Source organism: Bos mutus, chromosome 6, assembly GCF_027580195.1.
Source record: "Bos mutus isolate GX-2022 chromosome 6, NWIPB_WYAK_1.1, whole genome shotgun sequence".
Lineage (NCBI taxonomy): Eukaryota > Metazoa > Chordata > Mammalia > Artiodactyla > Bovidae > Bos > Bos mutus.
In genome coordinates this window covers 22192225-22211050 of record NC_091622.1, presented here as the reverse complement: position 1 = coordinate 22211050, position 18826 = coordinate 22192225, and the positions used below count along the sequence as shown (strand labels likewise).

General features: G+C 47.6%; 1 protein-coding gene and 1 long non-coding RNA gene across 5 annotated transcripts in view; one reads left to right on the top strand and one right to left on the bottom strand.

Moving 5' to 3' along the window:
* The window catches only part of NFKB1 (nuclear factor kappa B subunit 1), a 124587-nt gene extending 116104 nt beyond the window's left edge, over positions 1-8483 (top strand). For both annotated transcript variants that reach the window (XM_070372091.1, XM_070372090.1), the window contains exons 20-24: positions 1800-1924; positions 3418-3484; positions 3812-3984; positions 4753-4924; positions 7509-8483. In XM_070372091.1, coding sequence (XP_070228192.1) covers positions 1800-1924; positions 3418-3484; positions 3812-3984; positions 4753-4924; positions 7509-7666 — 695 coding nt within the window. In that variant the 3' untranslated portion in view covers positions 7667-8483. The remainder of the gene's footprint in view (positions 1-1799; positions 1925-3417; positions 3485-3811; positions 3985-4752; positions 4925-7508) is intronic.
* LOC138988212 (uncharacterized) lies at positions 5-13032 on the bottom strand. Of its 3 annotated transcripts, XR_011464467.1 has the most exons (7): positions 11532-13032; positions 6530-6589; positions 5562-5653; positions 4180-4382; positions 3673-3755; positions 1773-2006; positions 5-717 (listed from the first exon to the last, which is right to left on the bottom strand). It is a non-coding gene; the product is annotated as an uncharacterized lncRNA (long non-coding RNA). The 3 variants fall into 3 exon arrangements; XR_011464466.1 differs by having other exon boundaries at positions 5562-6589; XR_011464465.1 differs by lacking the exon at positions 11532-13032 and having other exon boundaries at positions 5562-7500.
* Positions 13033-18826: the final 5794 nt, after the last annotated feature.

Genomic DNA, 18826 nt, shown 5'->3' with positions numbered 1-18826 from the left:
GTCAGCCATAGGAAATGTCATCAGGAAGGCAAAGCCAGACTCACTAGAGCAGCCGGGCCACCTCCTGAACCTACAGGCGTGCTGCGGAAGGCACAAATAAATGAAAGTGTGCTGCATAGCCCGCTTAGCAGCCATGAAGGCTCTGTTTGTATTGGTAATCCTGGGTGCCATGCTGATGGTCATGTTAGGTTTTACTCACCTGTTTTGGATTTGGATTAAGTTGAGTCCCATGACAGGGGATCCTAAGGTTGAACTGAATTCCTTGTAGAATTCGGAGCAGTATCAGCCTTAAGGTCCCATCACAGGTCCTCAGAAGGAAGAGTTTATTGGCATAATAAAGCATTTGAAGACTTCCTTTTCTAAGAAAGGTCTCTGAGAAGCCAAAATGAGAGGAACAAACCCATGGGCCATGTGTCGAGTACTGTCATGTACCAAACCCTAAAAATTGCTAGCTTCTGTTGGGCTAGGAACTTCACACTGTCTCATTTAATCTTACTTGATCTGCAGTAACCCTTGAGACAAATCCCATTACTATTCCCATTTTATAGCCAAGGAAACAGACTGGTGAGACGTTTGCATCCCAGTTCCCTGGCTCCAGTAAGGGGCAGAGCTTGAGTCACATCTTGTCATCTTGAACTTCCAGACTCTTCTCTCTCTGTTTCTCTTCCCTGCTTTGCTCAAGGATGTAGAGTGTTATTCCAATTCAACCCTTTTATCCTGTGAAATATAGGAAAATTATTCCTGCTCATCCTTGAATCTCCACTGCCTCATACATTTAGAACCTCAAAAATGTTTAATGTAATTGGTATCTCAAGCCTGTCCTGGCATATTTGATTTACTTATAAGGTTATTATTTTTAGAAAATAAATGCCTCACAAATTCAAGAAAATAGCAGATTAAATACCTTCTTTAAAAAAAAAAAAAAAGACCAGAAAAATATAAGAACCTTTTCTTTGGCACCACATTTTTCTGACATCATATCCCAAATAAGCAGCAGCCTTCTCTTTTCTCCTTTGTCAAGTTGAACATTCCCATGAACAAGAGATGGTGATTGCAGTGTTTATGATTAGTTTGGGGAGTCACTGGTTATGATTATGAAATGCCTTCAGACTAGAAGCTATAACCTTTCAATAACTACACATCCTACCAGAAGGTTTTCTTGGTGTTTTGCATTTAAGGATCAGTGCCATAACCCGGGAATAAAACAGAACAGGTTGGCACTAGACAGAAAGCAGCTTTGCTCTTTTGAGCAAGCAGGTGAAGACGCTGAGAAATACGAGGTGCCAGGCATCAAGCTGAACACATGGGGCCTTAAGCCTAAGGGTGCGCCCTTGCTGTTGTTGAGTCACTCAGTCGTGTTCAACTCTCGTGACCCCATGGACTGTAGCCCACCAGGCTCCTCTGTCTGTGGGATTTCCCAGGCAAGAACACTGGAGTGGGCTGCCATTTCCTTCTCCAGGGGACCTTTCTGACCCAGGGATGGCACCTCATCTCCTGAGCCCACCAGGTAGCCCCTGTAAACCACCGCCCTCAGTCCTCAGGTTAAAGGTGCATCGCTCACAACTGTCCTATGGAGTCAAATGTGAGCGTCAGTCCAAATCTGTTTTTGAAAGTATCCTTGGCTATACAGAGGTGTCATTGGTCACCTTTACAGTCAAGATATATTAGAATTTAAAAGCAGGTTTCTGGATATTTCAGTGGAAATGTGTTTTATATATTTATAGAATCTGACCCCTGCAGGCAGTTAGGAGCCAAGAAGATGTGGGTTTTACCTAATGCTGTGTGACTTGGTTCTGCAGGAGCAGATCCCCTGGTGGAGAACTTCGAGCCTCTGTACGACCTGGATGACTCCTGGGATGAGGATGGAGAGGATGAAGGGGTCGTACCGGGAACCACTCCTCTGGACATGGCCAGCAGCTGGCAGGTGAGCCCTGCTCTGTCTGTGTGCTGGCTGCTGCTTAGGCGGCAAGTGGTCTTCCTCAGTCTTTGCTCCCCGAAGCCAGCACCTGGTATTTTTAAAAGACAGGCTGCTTGTCACGAGCTGTATTTATCTTGAAAAGCCTATCCGCTAAAGATCTAGGTCAGCAGAGTTCTCTGAACATAAAAGCATATGCCTAATCAGATCAGAGTTGATAGATGAGAGAAACTCAGAATTCACAAAGCGTGTTGCCCATTCTGAACTCACACCAGAACCCTTCCCATCTGAGTTTCTGAAGCCAGGATACATGCCATGGTTTGCATGAACTTCAGTAAGTAACTGCTGAACATGAGACGAAATGGGGATTCTTCTGAGGGTTTTCATCAGTGTAAACAGAACAGACTTAAAGCCTTCCTCAGAACTCTGCGGACCCAAGATCTGAAGGGGAAAGCGGTTACCAGGTCCCTGGGCCCAGGGAGGGAGCCACAGGAGGAGGTGGGCAGCACACATCTCCAGCCCAACTAACTGAACTCCTGAGGGGCAGGCGCTGCTCCCTGGCAAAAACCGCCTCCCCAGGGCCCATGTGGCATGAGCTGAGTAACCCTGCAGAGAGCCCACATGACACTCTACATTGAGCGCCTGGTCTTCCCAGAAGCCTCACCACAGAACACAAAGATAAGCCACTCCGTGACCCTGCGCGGTCCTCACCCCGGCCAGTCAGCAGCCAAGTGACTGCAGGGAATGCAGAAAAGCCTCCATAGCTATGGAAGTTTCTTTTTCCTTTATACGTTAACTTTTACCGGGGGTAGAGTTGATACACACTGTTATGTTAGTTTCAGCAAACTGAATATGTTACACACACGTCCACTCTTATAGATTGTTTTCCCATGTGGGTCGTTACAAAGTATCGAGTAGATTTCCCTGTGCTGTACAGTAGGTTCCTATTAGTTATCTGTTCTCTTTTCTTTTATCCTAAGACTTTTTTGGCCCCTCAGTTAAAAGGTGAATGGTGCCAAGAGGCTGTCCTCAAGCCTTGTGAGCATTTGTACACCTCAATCTGAGCAAGCTTAAAAAACTCATTCTCATGAGCCTTTTTACCAGGGAAGAGGGGCAGCCAGGCAGCATAGCTTCACAGCACGATGTGGGTTCAGTTCTTGCCCTAACTCTCAGGGAAACGTCATTTACCATCGACTCTGACCAGCACGTGGCTGCTTGGGTGGCCTGGACCACCTTTGTCCCTCAAAAGGGCTGTGGCCTGGCTCTCTGTGAGGCTGGGTGGGGTCTTCCTATGTGGCTCAGACAGCGCTTGTGGGGCACAGCCTCCTGGGCCCAGAGCCCCAGAGGGCAAACATGTCTGTAGGCCAGGGTACTGACTCCTCTTCCCACTCCGTCTATGGGGTTACGAGTGCCTCCTGAGGAAGATGGGCTGAGTTCCTTACCACAAAGCAGCTGATTTCCCTGTTGTCCCTGTAACATCCCCGTGTTTTTCTTCTCAACAGGTATTTGACATATTAAATGGGAAACCCTATGAGCCAGAGTTTACGTCTGATGATTTGCTGGCACAAGGTGAGCTGTGGGAGAACCAGGTGCCCTGAGCCAGTGTCACCTCCATCCTGACCCTGAAAGGGGCTGAGGGAAAGCCAGCGTTACCCAGACTGTGCTGTGAAAGGCAGGGGCTTCTCTCAGAAGCGGGGGGTCCTGCCACGGAGAAGGTCCAGCTGTGATCTACCACAGCGTGGGCTGTTCTTACTCACCTGGGTGGCTGCTGACTCTCCGGTGCAAGAGCGCAACTGCTCCCCCGGGGTGGGAGGGGGAGCTGTGTGGCAGTGACCGGTCCCTGTGGAGAGTCTCTGATCAGTTAGGATGGTCATGTTTCTTCTTTATCTCCTTTAGGAGACATGAAACAGCTGACTGAAGATGCAAAGCTGCAGCTCTACAAGTTGCTAGAAATTCCTGATCCAGACAAAAACTGGGCTACTCTGGCACAGAAATTAGGTCTGGGGATACTGAACAACGCCTTCCGGCTGAGTCCCGCTCCTTCCAAAACCCTCATGGACAACTACGAGGTAACGCCTCACCTTACGTTGTCATTGTATTCAGTCATGTCCAACTCTTTGCAGCCCCCTTGGCTATGTTTATCTGACTGTGTTAACGTTACCGGCCAGAGCACAGTCCGTTCCCCTCTCCCTTAACTCTGAGCAACAAAATCTTAGTCACTCCCCATGTCTTGGGAGGGTGACCCAGGCCAGGAGGAAACCCACCTTGGTTGTATTCAGATACTTTGAGGTGTGCTGCAGAAATGCTACTTGGAGGGTCAGGATGGTCATAGAATGCCGGTCTCCTGTCCACATTCGTGCCCTCCTCTACCCCAGCACAGGCCTTGGTCTCGTGTGAGCACATCCCGGAAGCAGCTCTCTGTGAGGTCACTCCTAGCAGAGCCATTACCTGGCGATGCTTTTAATTTCTAAAATAAATGCCGAAAAACCATGGGGTGAAGTTACGTTTGAAAATTCCATCATTGCTCATCTCTCAGTGGTCTTCAGAGCTTCAGGGAGACCGTGCAGGTTTCACTCTAGAGCTTTACTGCCTTGGCAGTCTCTCTGCTCACTATGAAGTGCTTCTCTGTGATTTCCTGAGTGGTCTCTGAGCTGAAACAGGAAACTTGATTCAAAGACGATGCTGAGGCTCCCCACCAGACCTTCCATGCCCCCTGGCCGTCTCAGTGGAGGAGGCAGCCTGGCAGGGGGACGGGGTGTGGTGTTGAGTTTACAGCCTGCCTGCTTACTTCCTGCACAGGCTGGAACACAGAAGCACACTCTTCCTTCATTTCTCAGGTCTCCGGGGGCACCATAAAGGAGCTGGTGGAGGCCCTGAGACAGATGGGCTACACTGAGGCCATTGACGTGATCCAGGCAGCCTTCTGCACCGCAGACACCAGCCCGGCCAAGACCACCTCCCAAGCCCACTCGCTGCCATTCGCCCCCGCCTCCACAAGGCCACAAATAGGTAATGAAAAACAGACACAAAGCAGTTGAGACATGCCTCCGGTCTCCGGGGGTATGGCCTGTCCTCCCCACCATCACTCCTGAACACACGGTCCCCGCGTCTGTGTCCCTCTCGGACCCCAGGTGCTTCATCCCCTGCTCCTGCTGCTACTGCTCAGGGAGGGGCTGTCACCAGCACAGTCACCTTGACACACGAGTTACTGAGGTCAGCAACAGATGACAAAAACAACACGATATGGGTGGTGAAGGCAAGCCCAGTTTCTCTCACTTCTTAAATTTATGAGAGGGATGAGCAGACCAATGTCTGTGGAACCAGGACTAAGCGCCCCAGACTATGGGCTGATGCCCCGACGTTTCCATCAGCTGCTCAGCCTCCTCCCTCCAGGGGTCCCCTCATTCCTGCTCCCTCAGCTGCCTCTCCTCGCCAACCTCCACAACACTGACCTGTCACCCCGCCTAAACACATACGCACAAGCGTCCTCCATCTCCCAAAACCTCCTTCTCAGCTTCTCCTTCCAAACTGCCAGCACTTCTTCCTGCTCCTCACTCACCCCGTGTCCTCGCCTCATTGCTCTGAGAACACAGAAACAGCTGGATCTCTCGTTTTGTGCCAGCAAACCCCCCAGCCCACCTCTCACCTGTCCAGACACTCCTCTGATTCTCGCCTCTCTCACGTGTCAGCCTTTTCTCCCTCCCGATGGATCCCCTGGCAAGCAGGTGTGGTTCCCATCTTTTCAAAATAAACAGAAAACAAACATTCCCTTGATCCCCCACCCTCTTTAGCTGCAGCCCAATTTCTCTGATTCAGCCAAGCTTCCTCGAAGTCTGTAGCTATTCTTTACGCCTCATGACGTCCTTCCTTGACCCTCTGGTCAGCTCCGCCTGCCCCTGCGCCAGGGCTCCTCTCACCACGAGGACCCGCGTCTGCTCAGATCTGCTCACCACCCTCCTCAGCTGCCCCCGGGGCACAGGTGACCACTGCCTCCTGCTTCAGGCCACCTCCCCTTGGACTTCTCCACGCCATGCCCACCCCCACCTTGTCTCAGCTTCCAGAGCCCCCTCCTCACGGCACGGGCTCGGACCCCCTCACGCCCAGACTCAGCACTGCCACAGTGCTCGTGGGCAAGGCAGTGCTCCAGGAGGTCACGCCGCCATGAACACCCCCTGGTCCCAGCACCTCCCAGCATTCCCTGCAGCCTCCTCCTCTCTGTGACCACCACCCTCGACCCCCACCCCCATTTCTTAGCTCCATTCCTGTGGCAGCTCCCAGTTGGTCTCCCAGTTTCCAGGCTGTCACTCTGTCACCACCTACAGTCCATTCTGTACACACAGGGAGCACAAGTCTCTTTAAAAATGGCGTTGCTCTGGTTGTGTGCACTCCTGTTCATGCATCCACTCAGCCAGTCTCTGCTGAGCGCATCCTGCCTGCCCAGCTTTGTTGCAGGTGGTGGCGGCAGGGGCTTTTCTATTCTCTCTTTCCTACGTGGCGTTCACCCGCCCCCTCCCAAGCCCTGCCCTGTGCTCCTTCCGCTGCCCCAGCTGGCTGCACTGCTCTAGGCCCAGGGCCTGTGAGCCTTCTCTTCCCCTTCCCTGCACAGGTCCTTACCTGGTGGCTCCTTCTTGCCATCCATCTCAACACCAGTGTATCCTTATCGGGGTGGCTATCCTAAGGGAGTGGGGACAGGTGTTACACACACTTTAGAAGAGAGCAGGGTACCCCCAGAAAACCACCCTCATCTCCTGTCTCATGACCTGATGCTCCTTCCACACTAAGAAGTAGGTAAATACTACTATTTTAAAAAGCATCAAGCCCTCATTTTATAGTTATTTTTAAAACACCTCACAGTTCCTAGCACATAACAGAAACCCATAAAGACTGATAGGTTGAATACATCCATCAGTAACCATGTCACTGCCATGAAGGTCTTACTGTAGCAGCGTTGGAATTTAACATACAAGAAAGAGCTCTCTGACTCGGGTATGGTAGACTTCTGTTTTCCTTGGTCACTCTCTGCCTACGGGAAATCATTCACACTCTTCAGCTCCCTAGAGACACTTCTCAAAGGAAAATCAGACCTAACTGCCCAGTAGAAACACATTGTCACTTTTTGGGGATTTTTTTTTTTTGCTACCAAAATGTTCTTGAGGCAGTGTATGGTGTCAGATAGCATGTGCAGCCCAGAGAGCTCATTTTTAGCTCCTACTTCTGTCACCAATTTATTTTGCTTACTTTCAGCAATTTCCTCTGCTATACAATAGGTAGTAGGTGGAAAAATACGCCTAATTTCTAAGAAAAAAGTACACTTTGAGTCAAGAAAATTCAGAAAGGATTCTGACAAACACAAGGCTAGATTGTAAGAAAGAGAGGCGAAAACACTTGGCTGATTCTGATGTTTTCACAGCCTTTGTATTGCTCGGTGTTTTCTGCCCCACCCCACTGTGTGGGCTGCGGGGATGAGCGGAGGCCACCGACGCAGCCCACGAGCCTGCCTGACGCACAGGGAGCCCCGCTGGGGTGGAGGCGCCCTGCAGCCCGGCCTGGCCACGTCGGGTGCAGCCCCATGACCCGTGCTTTCTCTCCGCAGACGAGCTCCGGGACGACAGCATCTGTGACAGCGGTGTAGAGACCTCCTTCCGCAAACTCAGCTTCACTGAGTCTCTGACCAGCGGCACCTCCTTGCTAACTCTTAACAAAGTGCCCCACGACTACGGGCAGGAAGGACCTATAGAAGGCAAAATTTAGCCTGCTGGCAGCTTCCAATACCGAGGAAACCAAAGCTCGGAAACTCCACCGTGTCGCCCAGAGGAAGAAGGCACACTCAAGGGTGCTTCGAGGAACACAGGCCGGCCTGGATCACTCTGGGTGTAGTTCCAGGCCTTTTAAACGTGGATTTCTTCTTTGGTTCTGAAATGAATTTTAGCTGAGTTGAGAGAGAGTAACCACAGTCACGGCTTGTGGCTGGGCTGCTGCCCCGCTGGGAGTGCGGTAGCTTGTCGAGCTTTACCAGCTGCTTTCTGTTGTCACTGCTGCTGTCCCTCTGCTGCTTGCCCACTCTCATTACAAGTTGTCACACCCCCACCTGGCCTGCCTTCTGGCTGTCCACAGCACAGGTGTGCACTCACATCAAGGATTACGGAAAGGGATGTTTTAAAATGAGACTGACTTGGTATGATTTTAAAAGACTCACTGCGACTTCCCTGGGGGCCCAGTGGTTAGGACCCGGCACTTCCACTGCAGGGGGCACGGGTTCGATCCCTTCTTGGGGAACTATTGATAAGATCCTGCAAGCCAGGTGGCAAGAAAAAGGAAAAAAAAAAAAAAAAAAAGCTCACTGCTTTTTCTAATTGTGTTTATCTCTGTGATTTGAAAAAGGAACATGTACATGTCAATATTTAAACATGATTACAATCAATGCTGAAAATGGTATTTCCTCCCTTTTCTGCATTTTGCTATTGTAAATATGTTTTTTAGATCAAATACTTTTAAAGGAGAAAATGTTGGATTTATAAATGCTATTTTTTATTTTACTTTTATAATAAAAGGAAAAGCAAATTAATGACCTCATCTTGTTTGATCTCTATAAATACTTTTCTAAGATTATTCTTTATAATCACAGGATCACTCCACAGCCTGGTTCTCAGATTCACAGCTCGCTCTAGAATCAAGTTTTTGATCCAGAAATGAATAACAACAAAAATTATCAAAAGTGTTTCAACTGGAGATGAAAGCTTTCGGTTTGTCAAATCCTTGCTAGGCTAGTTTTATGTAGGCCATATCACCTCATCTTCCTCCACGTCAAGCACCATTCTTCAGGCCTCTGTGTGTTCCCCATGCCTCTTGTGATGAAGTACTGAGACATTAGCACAACAGAGGTTCTGCGACAGGAAGCCTTCCAGCACGAATTTACCTTATATCTTCTGGATCTCAGATCTACTGGACAACCAGCTGCAGCTTCTCTAGCCCTTGCTGTCTCACCGTGCACTTTTATGCCATGGAAATGCTTCTTTTCTTCAACTTCGTGAACCAACCTCTGCTGGCTTCAGACTTCTTTTCTGCAGCTTGCCTCACCTCTCTCATCTTTATAGAATTGAAGAGAGTTAGGGCCTCGCTCTGGAACAGACTCTGGCTTAAGGAAATATTGTGGCTGGTTTGTTCGTCTATCCAGACCACTACAACTTTCTCCACATCCTTAATAACGTTCTTTTCACTCTTATCATTTGGGTGTTCGCTGGAGCAGCATTTTTCATTTCCTTCAAGACCCTTCCCTTTGCATTCACAATTTGGCTAGCTGGTGCAAAAGGCCTAGCTTTCAGTCTACCTTGGCTTTTGATGTGCCTTCCTAAGTTTGATCATTTCTACCTTTTGACTTGGAGGGAACAGGCGTAACTTTTCACTTAAATACCTACAGGCCACTAAAGGGTTCTTAATTGGCCTGATTTCAATATTGTTGTGTCCCAGGGAATAGAGAAGCCCTAGAAGAGGGAGAGCGATGGGGAACGGCTGTTCAGCGGAGCAGTCAGCGCACACACACCATTTATCAAAGTTTACCAACTTGTATGGATCGCATGCAAAGCAGGAGACCCAGGTTCGATCCCTGGGTAGGGAAGATCCCCTGGAGAAGGGAATGGCAACCCACTCCAGTATTCTTCCCATTGGCTATAGTGCATGGGATCGGAGTCAGACACGACTGAGCGACTAACCAGCAGCACTACCACCGACTTGTAAGGATGTGGTTTGTGACACTTCAAGACAATTACAATAGTAACATCAAAGATCACTGATTACCATACCAAATATTATTATAATGGAAAAGTTCACAATATTTCAAGAATTACCAAATTGTGACAGAGACATGAAGTGAACAAATACTGTTGTAAAAATGGCTCTTGATAGACTTGCTCAACACAGGGCTGCCACAAACCTTCAGTTTGTAAAAATAGAAAAGAAATGCAATATAAGCAAAGCACAATAAAGAAAAGTATAATCAAATGAGGTATGCCTATATCCCACTTTTTGAAAGTTATTTTTCTAAAATAAAAATAGCTCTGAGTCTCAACTCTCCAACACCAAGCATATGCCTCCATTCCTCCCCCAGTTCCATGCCCCTGTGACAAATAGTTCTTTTCCAGGTGGCCATGACAAGATCACAAGTTTTGCCGTATCATGCTGACACTCCTGAGAGGCGAGGCCTATGTTCTGAGGCCAACGTTGTTTCCCTGCATGTCTAGCCAGGCCTGTGACAAGAGCAGAAGTGATGGTAAGTGACTCCTGAGATTAGGTGAGAAAATGCAATACAACTTCTGCCCAGTCCCTCGGGTCTGGTCTTGTCCTGTTGGAAGCCAGTTAGCATACATGCTCTGAGGGAGCCAAGTGGCCATGCGGAGGAACCGCCAACAGAAAGGGCAGACGTGGAGGAGTGAAGCTTTGAGAGCATCCCAGCCATCAATCAACCCTGAATATTCACTGGAAGGACTGATGCTGAAGCTGAAGTTCCAATACTTGGGCCACCTAATGCGAAGAGCTGACAACTCATTGGAAAAGACCCTGACGCTGGGAAAGATTGAGGGCAGGAGGAGAAGAGGGTGACAGAGGATGAGACGGTTGGATGGCATCACCGACTCAATGGACATGAGTTTGAGTAAACTCCGAGAGTTGGTGATGGACAGGGAGGCCTGGCATGCTGCAGTCCATGGGGTCACAAAGAGTCAAACTTTGTTGACTCAAGGACTGAGCAGCAGCAGCCAGAGTCACACCTATGGAGCCTTCACGCTGCCTCAGGCGATGCTGCTCTGGAAGAGTCCAGCCTCAGTGGCAGATTTACGAGTAAATGAAGCAACAAGCTGATGTTTCAAGCCTTAGGTGTGAGGTGCTCGTTACTGTCCCAACAATTCCCATACCAGGAGGTCACGTTAAAGAGAAGCTGACTCCAGGAGGAACCACGAAGAAACACACGCTGGAAGTGAAAACAGCACTTCCCTTCTTTAACAAGAAGCCCTATTTCTCTTCGGTTCCCTTCTCTCCTCCCAAATCACAGTGGTATCCTGAGTGTGCGTGCTCGGACAAAAGGCCGCCAGTGCCGCCTGTGCCTCTGAGGAAGGAGCGTCTTCCATTCTGGCCCGGCAGATGGGGAGACAGCAGAAGGAATGCAGCAGACAGGTGGGGACTACAATGGGCCTGAAATAAAGCTTCCCAAAGCCCGTCTCTCAGCAGGAAGCCATTCAAAAATAGCTTCCTTAGAGGCTGCGTCATCTTCTCAGCCTTCTGCACTCTGCAAGTACAACCCAGATTTTTTCAGGATCTGCAGTCTTTGTCTTTTGGCAGCAGGAAGCCAGGCTGCTGCCCGTTCACCCGCCCGAGTCCCCTGTGGTAGTTGGATGTGGTGAAGCTATTCTTGGCACCACCATGGAGCACAGCCCCCACAAACCCACCCTCTGCATCTTAGCCGGAATAAAGAGGCAAAGGAGACAGGCAGATTTGAGCATGTGTGACGCGTCAACCCCTTTGCTGTAATGAATTCTAGTCATAATTCTCAAGACATCCCTATGGGTTCATATTTAACCCCAATTTTACAATGAAGAAACGGATAATCTGAATAGTAACTACTCACCCCAAATTCAAATCCAGGTATATCTGATTCCACAGGTTATTCTTTAGCCATGTCTGAGTCCGAAGTCCTTTGAAGTTCTATATTTAAAAAAGAAAGGAAAAAATACTTACAAATATGTATAAAAACAATGGAATCATGTCATACCCAAGCCAACATGCAAAATGAACCCAGAGTACCCCTAAAAAGAGATGTTGATTAAATGTTCACATGATTTGATTCTCCCCATAATAATAGACTAAACTGCTTAAATATGAATTATTCATTGATGGGAGGTCCCTGGGTTGCATATCTTTCCCCTCATTTTGTGAGTTTTTGGGGAACTTTCTTTCTAAACTGTGCTTCCCCAGGTAATGGATTTAGGGAGGCATGGAGTCAAAAGAAGATGTAATTAAAATTCTTTCATTTTCTCAAGGCTAGACAATATCTTGAAGATCACCTAAGTAAATTATCCAAATTGCCATCTTTTTAAAATCCCTGCGATGTGATAGCACCTCCTTCCTATAATCCTCAATATGGCTGCTGCCGCATTCCAACACCAATTCCCAAGGCTACACGTTCCCAATCATTGGTTTTCTAGGTTCACCCGTTAGCACAGGGGTTGGGGGAGATACTGAGGAAGGGCTCACCTTAACCCAAAAGAAACATCCCCATCTGCTTCCTAAGCCCCAGCCCCTGCATCCCCCCCATCACCACCTGGGCCCTAGCACCAGCAGGCAGGTTACCGTTCCCACTGGGTACATCCCACTGGCGGGGATGTACACACTCATATGCTTATGGACCCCTGAGCAAGTCAGCACAATGCCAGCGCGGCCCTTGGCTGTCTTCTCCTTCCCAGTTTTGCTCTGGGAAGGTCAGAGCCACCACTTGGCCCTGACTGCTTTCCTGCCTTGCCAAAAGCACATCTTGAATGATGATCCACACAGGCACATAGCAAATGCGCTGGCGGCCACTGTGGTTACGAAAGGCAAAGAGACTCCAGGTTTAAACTTTCAAGGAAGAACGCGTGGTACATCTGAAACTAATACAACAACACTGTAAATCAACTATACTCCAATAAAAATTAACAAAGAAAGGAAGCGTGGGCAGTAAGTCACACGCACCCACACGTCCACCCCCCTTCAACAGAAGCAGCTGTGCTGCACCAGGGAAGACCCGCCCTTGCTGCCTCCACCACCAGAAGGTTGCCCCTTTCTTCAAGTCATGCTGTGACGTACAGTTTCGGTCCTCATCACTCTGCTACTGTGCCGTTTAAGAGCTTGTCTGACTTTGCCCCCGGCAATCAGCTACTCTGGCGGCTTTGTGCCAAGTTTCCATAGATCCATAGCAATTCAATTACGACGAAAAATCATTGAGATGCCACCCGTTTGCCAAGGTAGCAACAATGAAGGGAAATGAAATGGATTGAAAAACAGCAGAAAGGGTCACCCTGCAGGTCTGACCCTGGAGATCAGCCTCTTGGACCCCCTACCTCTGAGCCCTGGAGCCAGAGGAGCTTCAACAAAGCTGCTCTGTTCTTTCTTCCACAACCCCCCCGCCCCCTTCCTCCCTACTTTCTCTCTCCATTCTTCTTTCCGTCTCTCTCCCTCCCTCCTCTCTCTCTCTCTCTCTCAGCAAAGCCTCCAGCACTCCAGGGCACTGGTAGCCAGTTCTGTGAAGGCTGGACAGGGGTCGGGGTGAGGGCAGAGGGCCACAAGCCCTTCCTTAGTCTCCCCTCCCTGCCTTCCTCTGGGGAAGCCTCCAGGAAACCAGTGTCCTGACCCATGGTCCCCCTCCAGCCGCCACCAGCCTGATTTCCTGTGCACAAGAGGCCTCTGCTGGAAGAAAAATAACTTTGCATGATCACCCAACAGCTGGTACGCCTCCTGCTGCTCAACTTTTTTTGCGTCAATAAAACTGGAAAAAGGCTTACCAAAAGAAGGAAATTTAGAAACTTCTTCAGCTTACTGCCTGAGTATTTCTCCTCCAGCTCGGGAAACAGAAGTCTGATGATTACTTTCCCTTGGTAGAAAAGACTTGAGCTGTTCTTTTTCTTTCGTCCCCTAGGCCTGATCATTCCAGCCACAGCCAACCCTGTTCTTTGAGGAATAACTGTTTTAAGCCAGCATTTATGAGTCACTTACCCATCCTAGGCATTGTACATGCTTTATTTTTTGTAATCATCACAACTCTATAAAACAGTAATTACTGCTAACCTCGTCTTAAAGGTAAGGAAACCGAGGTTTAGAAGTTAAGTGGTCTGTCCAAGTTCAGTACACATTAGAGCCAAACTCCCATCAGTTCAGTTCAGTTCAGTTCAGTCACTCAGTCGTGTCCGACTCTTTGCGACCCCATGAATCACAGCACGCCAGGCCTCCCTGTCCATCACCAACTCCTGGAGTTCACTCAGACTCACGTCCATTGAGTCGGTGATGCCATCCAGCCATCTCATCCTCTGTCGTCCCCTTCTCCTCCTGCCCCCAATCCCTCCCAGCATCAGTCTTTTCCAATGAGTCAACTCTTCTCATGAGGTGGCCAAAGTACTGGACTTTCAGCTTGAGCATCATTCCTTCCAAAGAAATCCCAGGGCTGATCTCCTTCAGAATGGACTGGTTGGATCTCCTTGCAGTCCAAGGGACTCTCAAGAGTCTTCTCCAACACCACAGTTCAAAAGCATCAATTCTTCGGCACTCAGTCTTCTTCACAGTCCAACTCTCACATCCATACATGACCACAGGAAAAACCATAGCCTTGACTAGACGGCCCTTTGTTGGCAAAGTAGTGTCTCTGCTTTTGAATATGCTATCTAGGTTGGTCATAACTTTCCTTCCAAGGAGTAAGATATTTGTTATGGTTCCCACATTGTACAAAATATCCTTGTAGCTTATTTTACATCCAATAGTTTTTTACCTCTTAATTCCCTCCCCCTATATTGCCCCTCCCCTCTTCCCTCTCAAGACCCATAACCACTACTTTGGAGAACTGACAGTTTATTTTTAACTTCAGAAACAACTTCAGTTTAATATTATTCTTTTTTTGTTTTTTTCACTTTAAAATTTTCTTTTTAAGAAATTTTTATTTATTTAATTGGAGGATAATTATTTTATAATATTCTGATGGTTTGTGCCACACGTCAATATGAATCGGCCATAGGCAGACGTGTCCCCTCCCTCCTGAACCCCCTTCCTCTCTCCCCACCCCACCCTTTCAGGTTGTCACAGATCATGGGCTTTGGGTGCCCTACGTCATACATCAAAATCCCACAGGCTATCTGTTTTATATACGGTAATATATAAGTTTCAATGCTATTATCACAAACTTTCAAAAAACTTTCCTTTAGTGTTGAACAAGATGGCCTTATCCAACATGCTCCCTCATCAGGGTCATGTTAGCCTTAAATGAAGTGTCACCAGCTGAAATGACCTTATCTGTTTACTTGCTTCTTGTCTGTCTCCCCCTACAAGGGCAGTCCATGACAGCACAGACTTTCCTGCTTTTTTCATTGCAATATCCCTGAGGACGAGGTCAATGCCTGCTCAGTGTTTCTTAATAAGGGCTTGGTAAATGAATCAACTGAAGGAGGGCACGGCAACCCACTCCAGTATTCTTGCCTGGAGAATCCCCAAGGACAGAGGAGCCTGGTGGGTGGATACATTCTTAAGTTAAACAGTCTTTACAGTCAGAATATAAATGTGTCTTAACAGTGGTCTGGTCTGTGACTTTAACAGTTTTGTACCACATCACTCTGGTACCTTCCAATAAGTCAATTAGAAAACAGGCCATCTTCTCTTCACTTGAAAATGTTACAAAATGCCGTTTCTGCCTAACACTTTTAAATTTATGCTCTTACTGAACTGATAAGACTGTGTGAACAGTCAAGGCAGACTCGGGAATATTTTGAAATGCACTGAATTTCCCACACAAACAATGCTGCCTTGTTTCTCTCCCTAAATCTTACCAAGTTGGAGGATAAGTTTCAAATCTGAGAACCAGAGATAGTCTCAGAGAATGTTCTGTCTCAAGTCAGTGTCACTTTAGGAATGCTTGGGAAATATATCTATTTCTCCTGAAGTCTAGTACACTTTCATTCCAATAGAGAACAAACTCTTCCTATTTCTTTTCCAAAGCCAAGTAAGAGAGGAAAGAAAAAACCGAGAAGAGTTACAGCGAGTGTGATTAGGAAAATTATCATTTTTATTGTTTTCTTCACTTTAAAATGGGAAGATGGAACCCCATGAGCTGACCTTTCTCCATCTTGCTCCCTGGAATGTGGTCTGTAACCACACAGCAGAAGGATCTGAGCCTGGTCTTCCCATTCCATTAACAGTTGCAAAACCACCAACAGAAGAGGCTTCTCAGAGATCCAAAGCCCAGAGTAAGTACCTCCAATTCTATTTCAGCAAATGTGGCAAAACAAATCTACTAAAATGGTAGAAACGACTAACCTCAGTGCTCACATGAACTGTGCAAGAACATTTTGGACGTGGCTATTCCCTTACAGAAACGGTGTGTATACACTTTCCAGCACAGTTCTCTCCTCTTATAAACCACTGTCAGCAAATATTTATGTCTATTCATTCATTTATTCTTCCTTTATAAATTCATTCATTTCTGATATCTTCCCCCTATCTTTAAAAAAAAATTTTTTTTAAGACATTTGCCTTGAGGAAGGGGATTAAGATGGTGAAGTGGGGGGACCTGGAGCTTACCTCCTCCAACGAACACATCAAAAATACATCTTCACGTGGAACTCACAGAAAACTGGGAACGGGCCGAAGAAATCCTTTACAACCAAAGCTGCTAGAAAAATCTCCATGTAACTGGGCAGGACAGAAAAGAGCATCAGCCAGGACGTGTGGTCCTGGGAGAGATCTGTCAGGAGGAGAAGGCGCACGTGGCTGGACCATTGCCCCGAGGAGTGAGCGGGTTGGGTCATTACCTGGGCATCCAAGTCCTGGGCTCTTGAACGGAGGAGACAAGCTCTCTCGCCCATCGGGAAATGTGCTGAGACAGAGAGAAGGGCTGGAGCAGCCTAGACTTTACTTGTGAGGAATGTACACACGGGAAGACCTGCTTACAATCAGGGCAGAGAGAGCCTTGGCCTAGAGGCTGCCACCTCACCACACATCCCAGTATGAAGGGTCAGACGACCTGCCCACTCCATACCACAGCCTGGCGTTCGATCTAGGCAAAGATTGAGTCTAGATACACAGAGACAGGCTAGGGAGCCTGCAGTGTGAGCCAGGTAGAATCACCGAGACCACCGTCAGCCTGCACTCTGGGGTGACGGGTGCAGCCACGACAGAGCAGCAGCTAAGCTCCAAATCTTGGGAGCTTAGCTCCCAAGGAGCTAAGGAGCCCGAGGAGCACGCAGGAGTCATTTCCCAGAGAGAGCACCCTGGTTCCACCCACTTCACACCGTGGCTTAGCACTAGGTCCAGGGAGAAGTCTGCCACACGGGGCAGCCCTCAGGTAAAACACAGTCACCTCAATTCCATTCCTGTAGATGGAACCCCCCAACTCCCAGCCCCAGTCTACTCCTCACCACAGCCTAGCGCTAGACCTGGGACAAACACAACAGAGAAGGAGATGTGACCTTGGGTTGCTTTTAAGCAGAATCGTGGATGCCTACACAGGTGGCACGTGGGTCCCCTGTGAGCACACAGGCCTCGCTTCAGCAGCATCTTTAGGGCAGGGCACACACAGGGAACCAGCCCTCAGGGCTTTGATTCCAACAATCATTATATGCCAATAAACTGAACAACCTAGAAGAAATGGACACATTTCTAGAAACTTACATCCTACCAAAACTGAGTCAAAAAGAAATAATTTGAACACACTGATAACTAGAAGTGAAACAATTTGTAATTAAAAAAAAAAAAACCATCCCTCCAAACAAAAGTCCAGCACTGGACAGCTTTACTGAGGTATTCTACCAAATAAACAAAGAAAAACTTATACCTATCCTACTCAAACTGTTCCAAAAATCTGAAGAGGAGGGTTCTTGTTCAATTGCTCAGCCGTGTCCAACCCTTTGCAACCCCATGGACTCCACTATGCCAGGCTTCCCTGTCCTTTACTATCTCCTAGAGGTTCCTCAAACTCATGTCCATTGAATCACTGATGCTGTCCAACCATCTCATCATCTCATCCCCTTCTCCTCCTGCCTTCTATCTTTCCCAGCATCAGGGTCTTTTCCAATGAGTCAGTTCTTTGCATCAGGTGACCAAAGTATAGGAGCTTCAGCTTCAGCATCAGTCTTTCCAAAGAATATTCAGGACTGATTTCCTTTAGGATTGACTGGTTGGATCTCCTTGCAGTCCAAGGGACTCTCAAGAGTCTTCTCTAGCACCACAGTTCAAAAACATCCATTCTTCAGTGCTCAACCTTCTTTATGGTCCAACTCTTACAACCATACATGACTACTGGAAAAACCACAGCTTTGACTATACAGACTTTTGTTGGCAAAGTGATGTATCTGCTTTTTAAAATGCTGTCTAGGCTTGTCACAGCTTTTCTTCCAAGGAGCAAGTGTCTTTTAATTTTATGGCTGCAGTCACCATCCGCAGTGATTTTGGAGCCCAAGAAAATAAAGTGTCACTGTTTAGAACACTCCCAAATTCATTCTATGAAGCTACCATCACCATGACACCAAAACCAAAGACATAAAAAAAAAAAAGAAAACTACAGCCAATATCTTTGAGGAATACAGACACAAAAATCCTCCACAAAATATTAGCAAACCAAATCCAACAATACATACAAAGGATCATAAACCACGATCAAGTTGGATTTGACAAAATTCAACATCCATCCCTGATAAAAAAAACTTTCACCAAAGTAGGAGAGGAGAAATTTCAGCATAATAAAGGCCATTTACAACAATCCCAGAGCCAACATAATATTTAACGGTGAAAACCTGAGAGCCTTCCCACTAAGTTCAGGGACAAGACAAGGATGCCTACTCTCATCAGTACTATTTAGCATAGTAATGTAAGCTACAGCAATCAGACAAGGAAAAAAAAAAGAGGCATCAAAACTGGAAGGGAAGAGGTAAAACTGTCACTATTTGTAGGTCACATAATACTCTACGTTGTTGTTCAGCTGCTCAGTCGTGCCCAACTCCCTGCAACCCCATGGACTGCAGGACCCCAGGTTTCCCTGCCCTTCACCATCTCCCAGAGCTTGCTCAAACTCATGTCCATTGAGTCAGTGATACCATACTCTTATGTAGAGAACCCTAAATTCTTCTCACAAAGACTATTAAATGAATTCAGCAAGGTAGCAGGATACAAGATTAACATACAGAACTCTGTGGC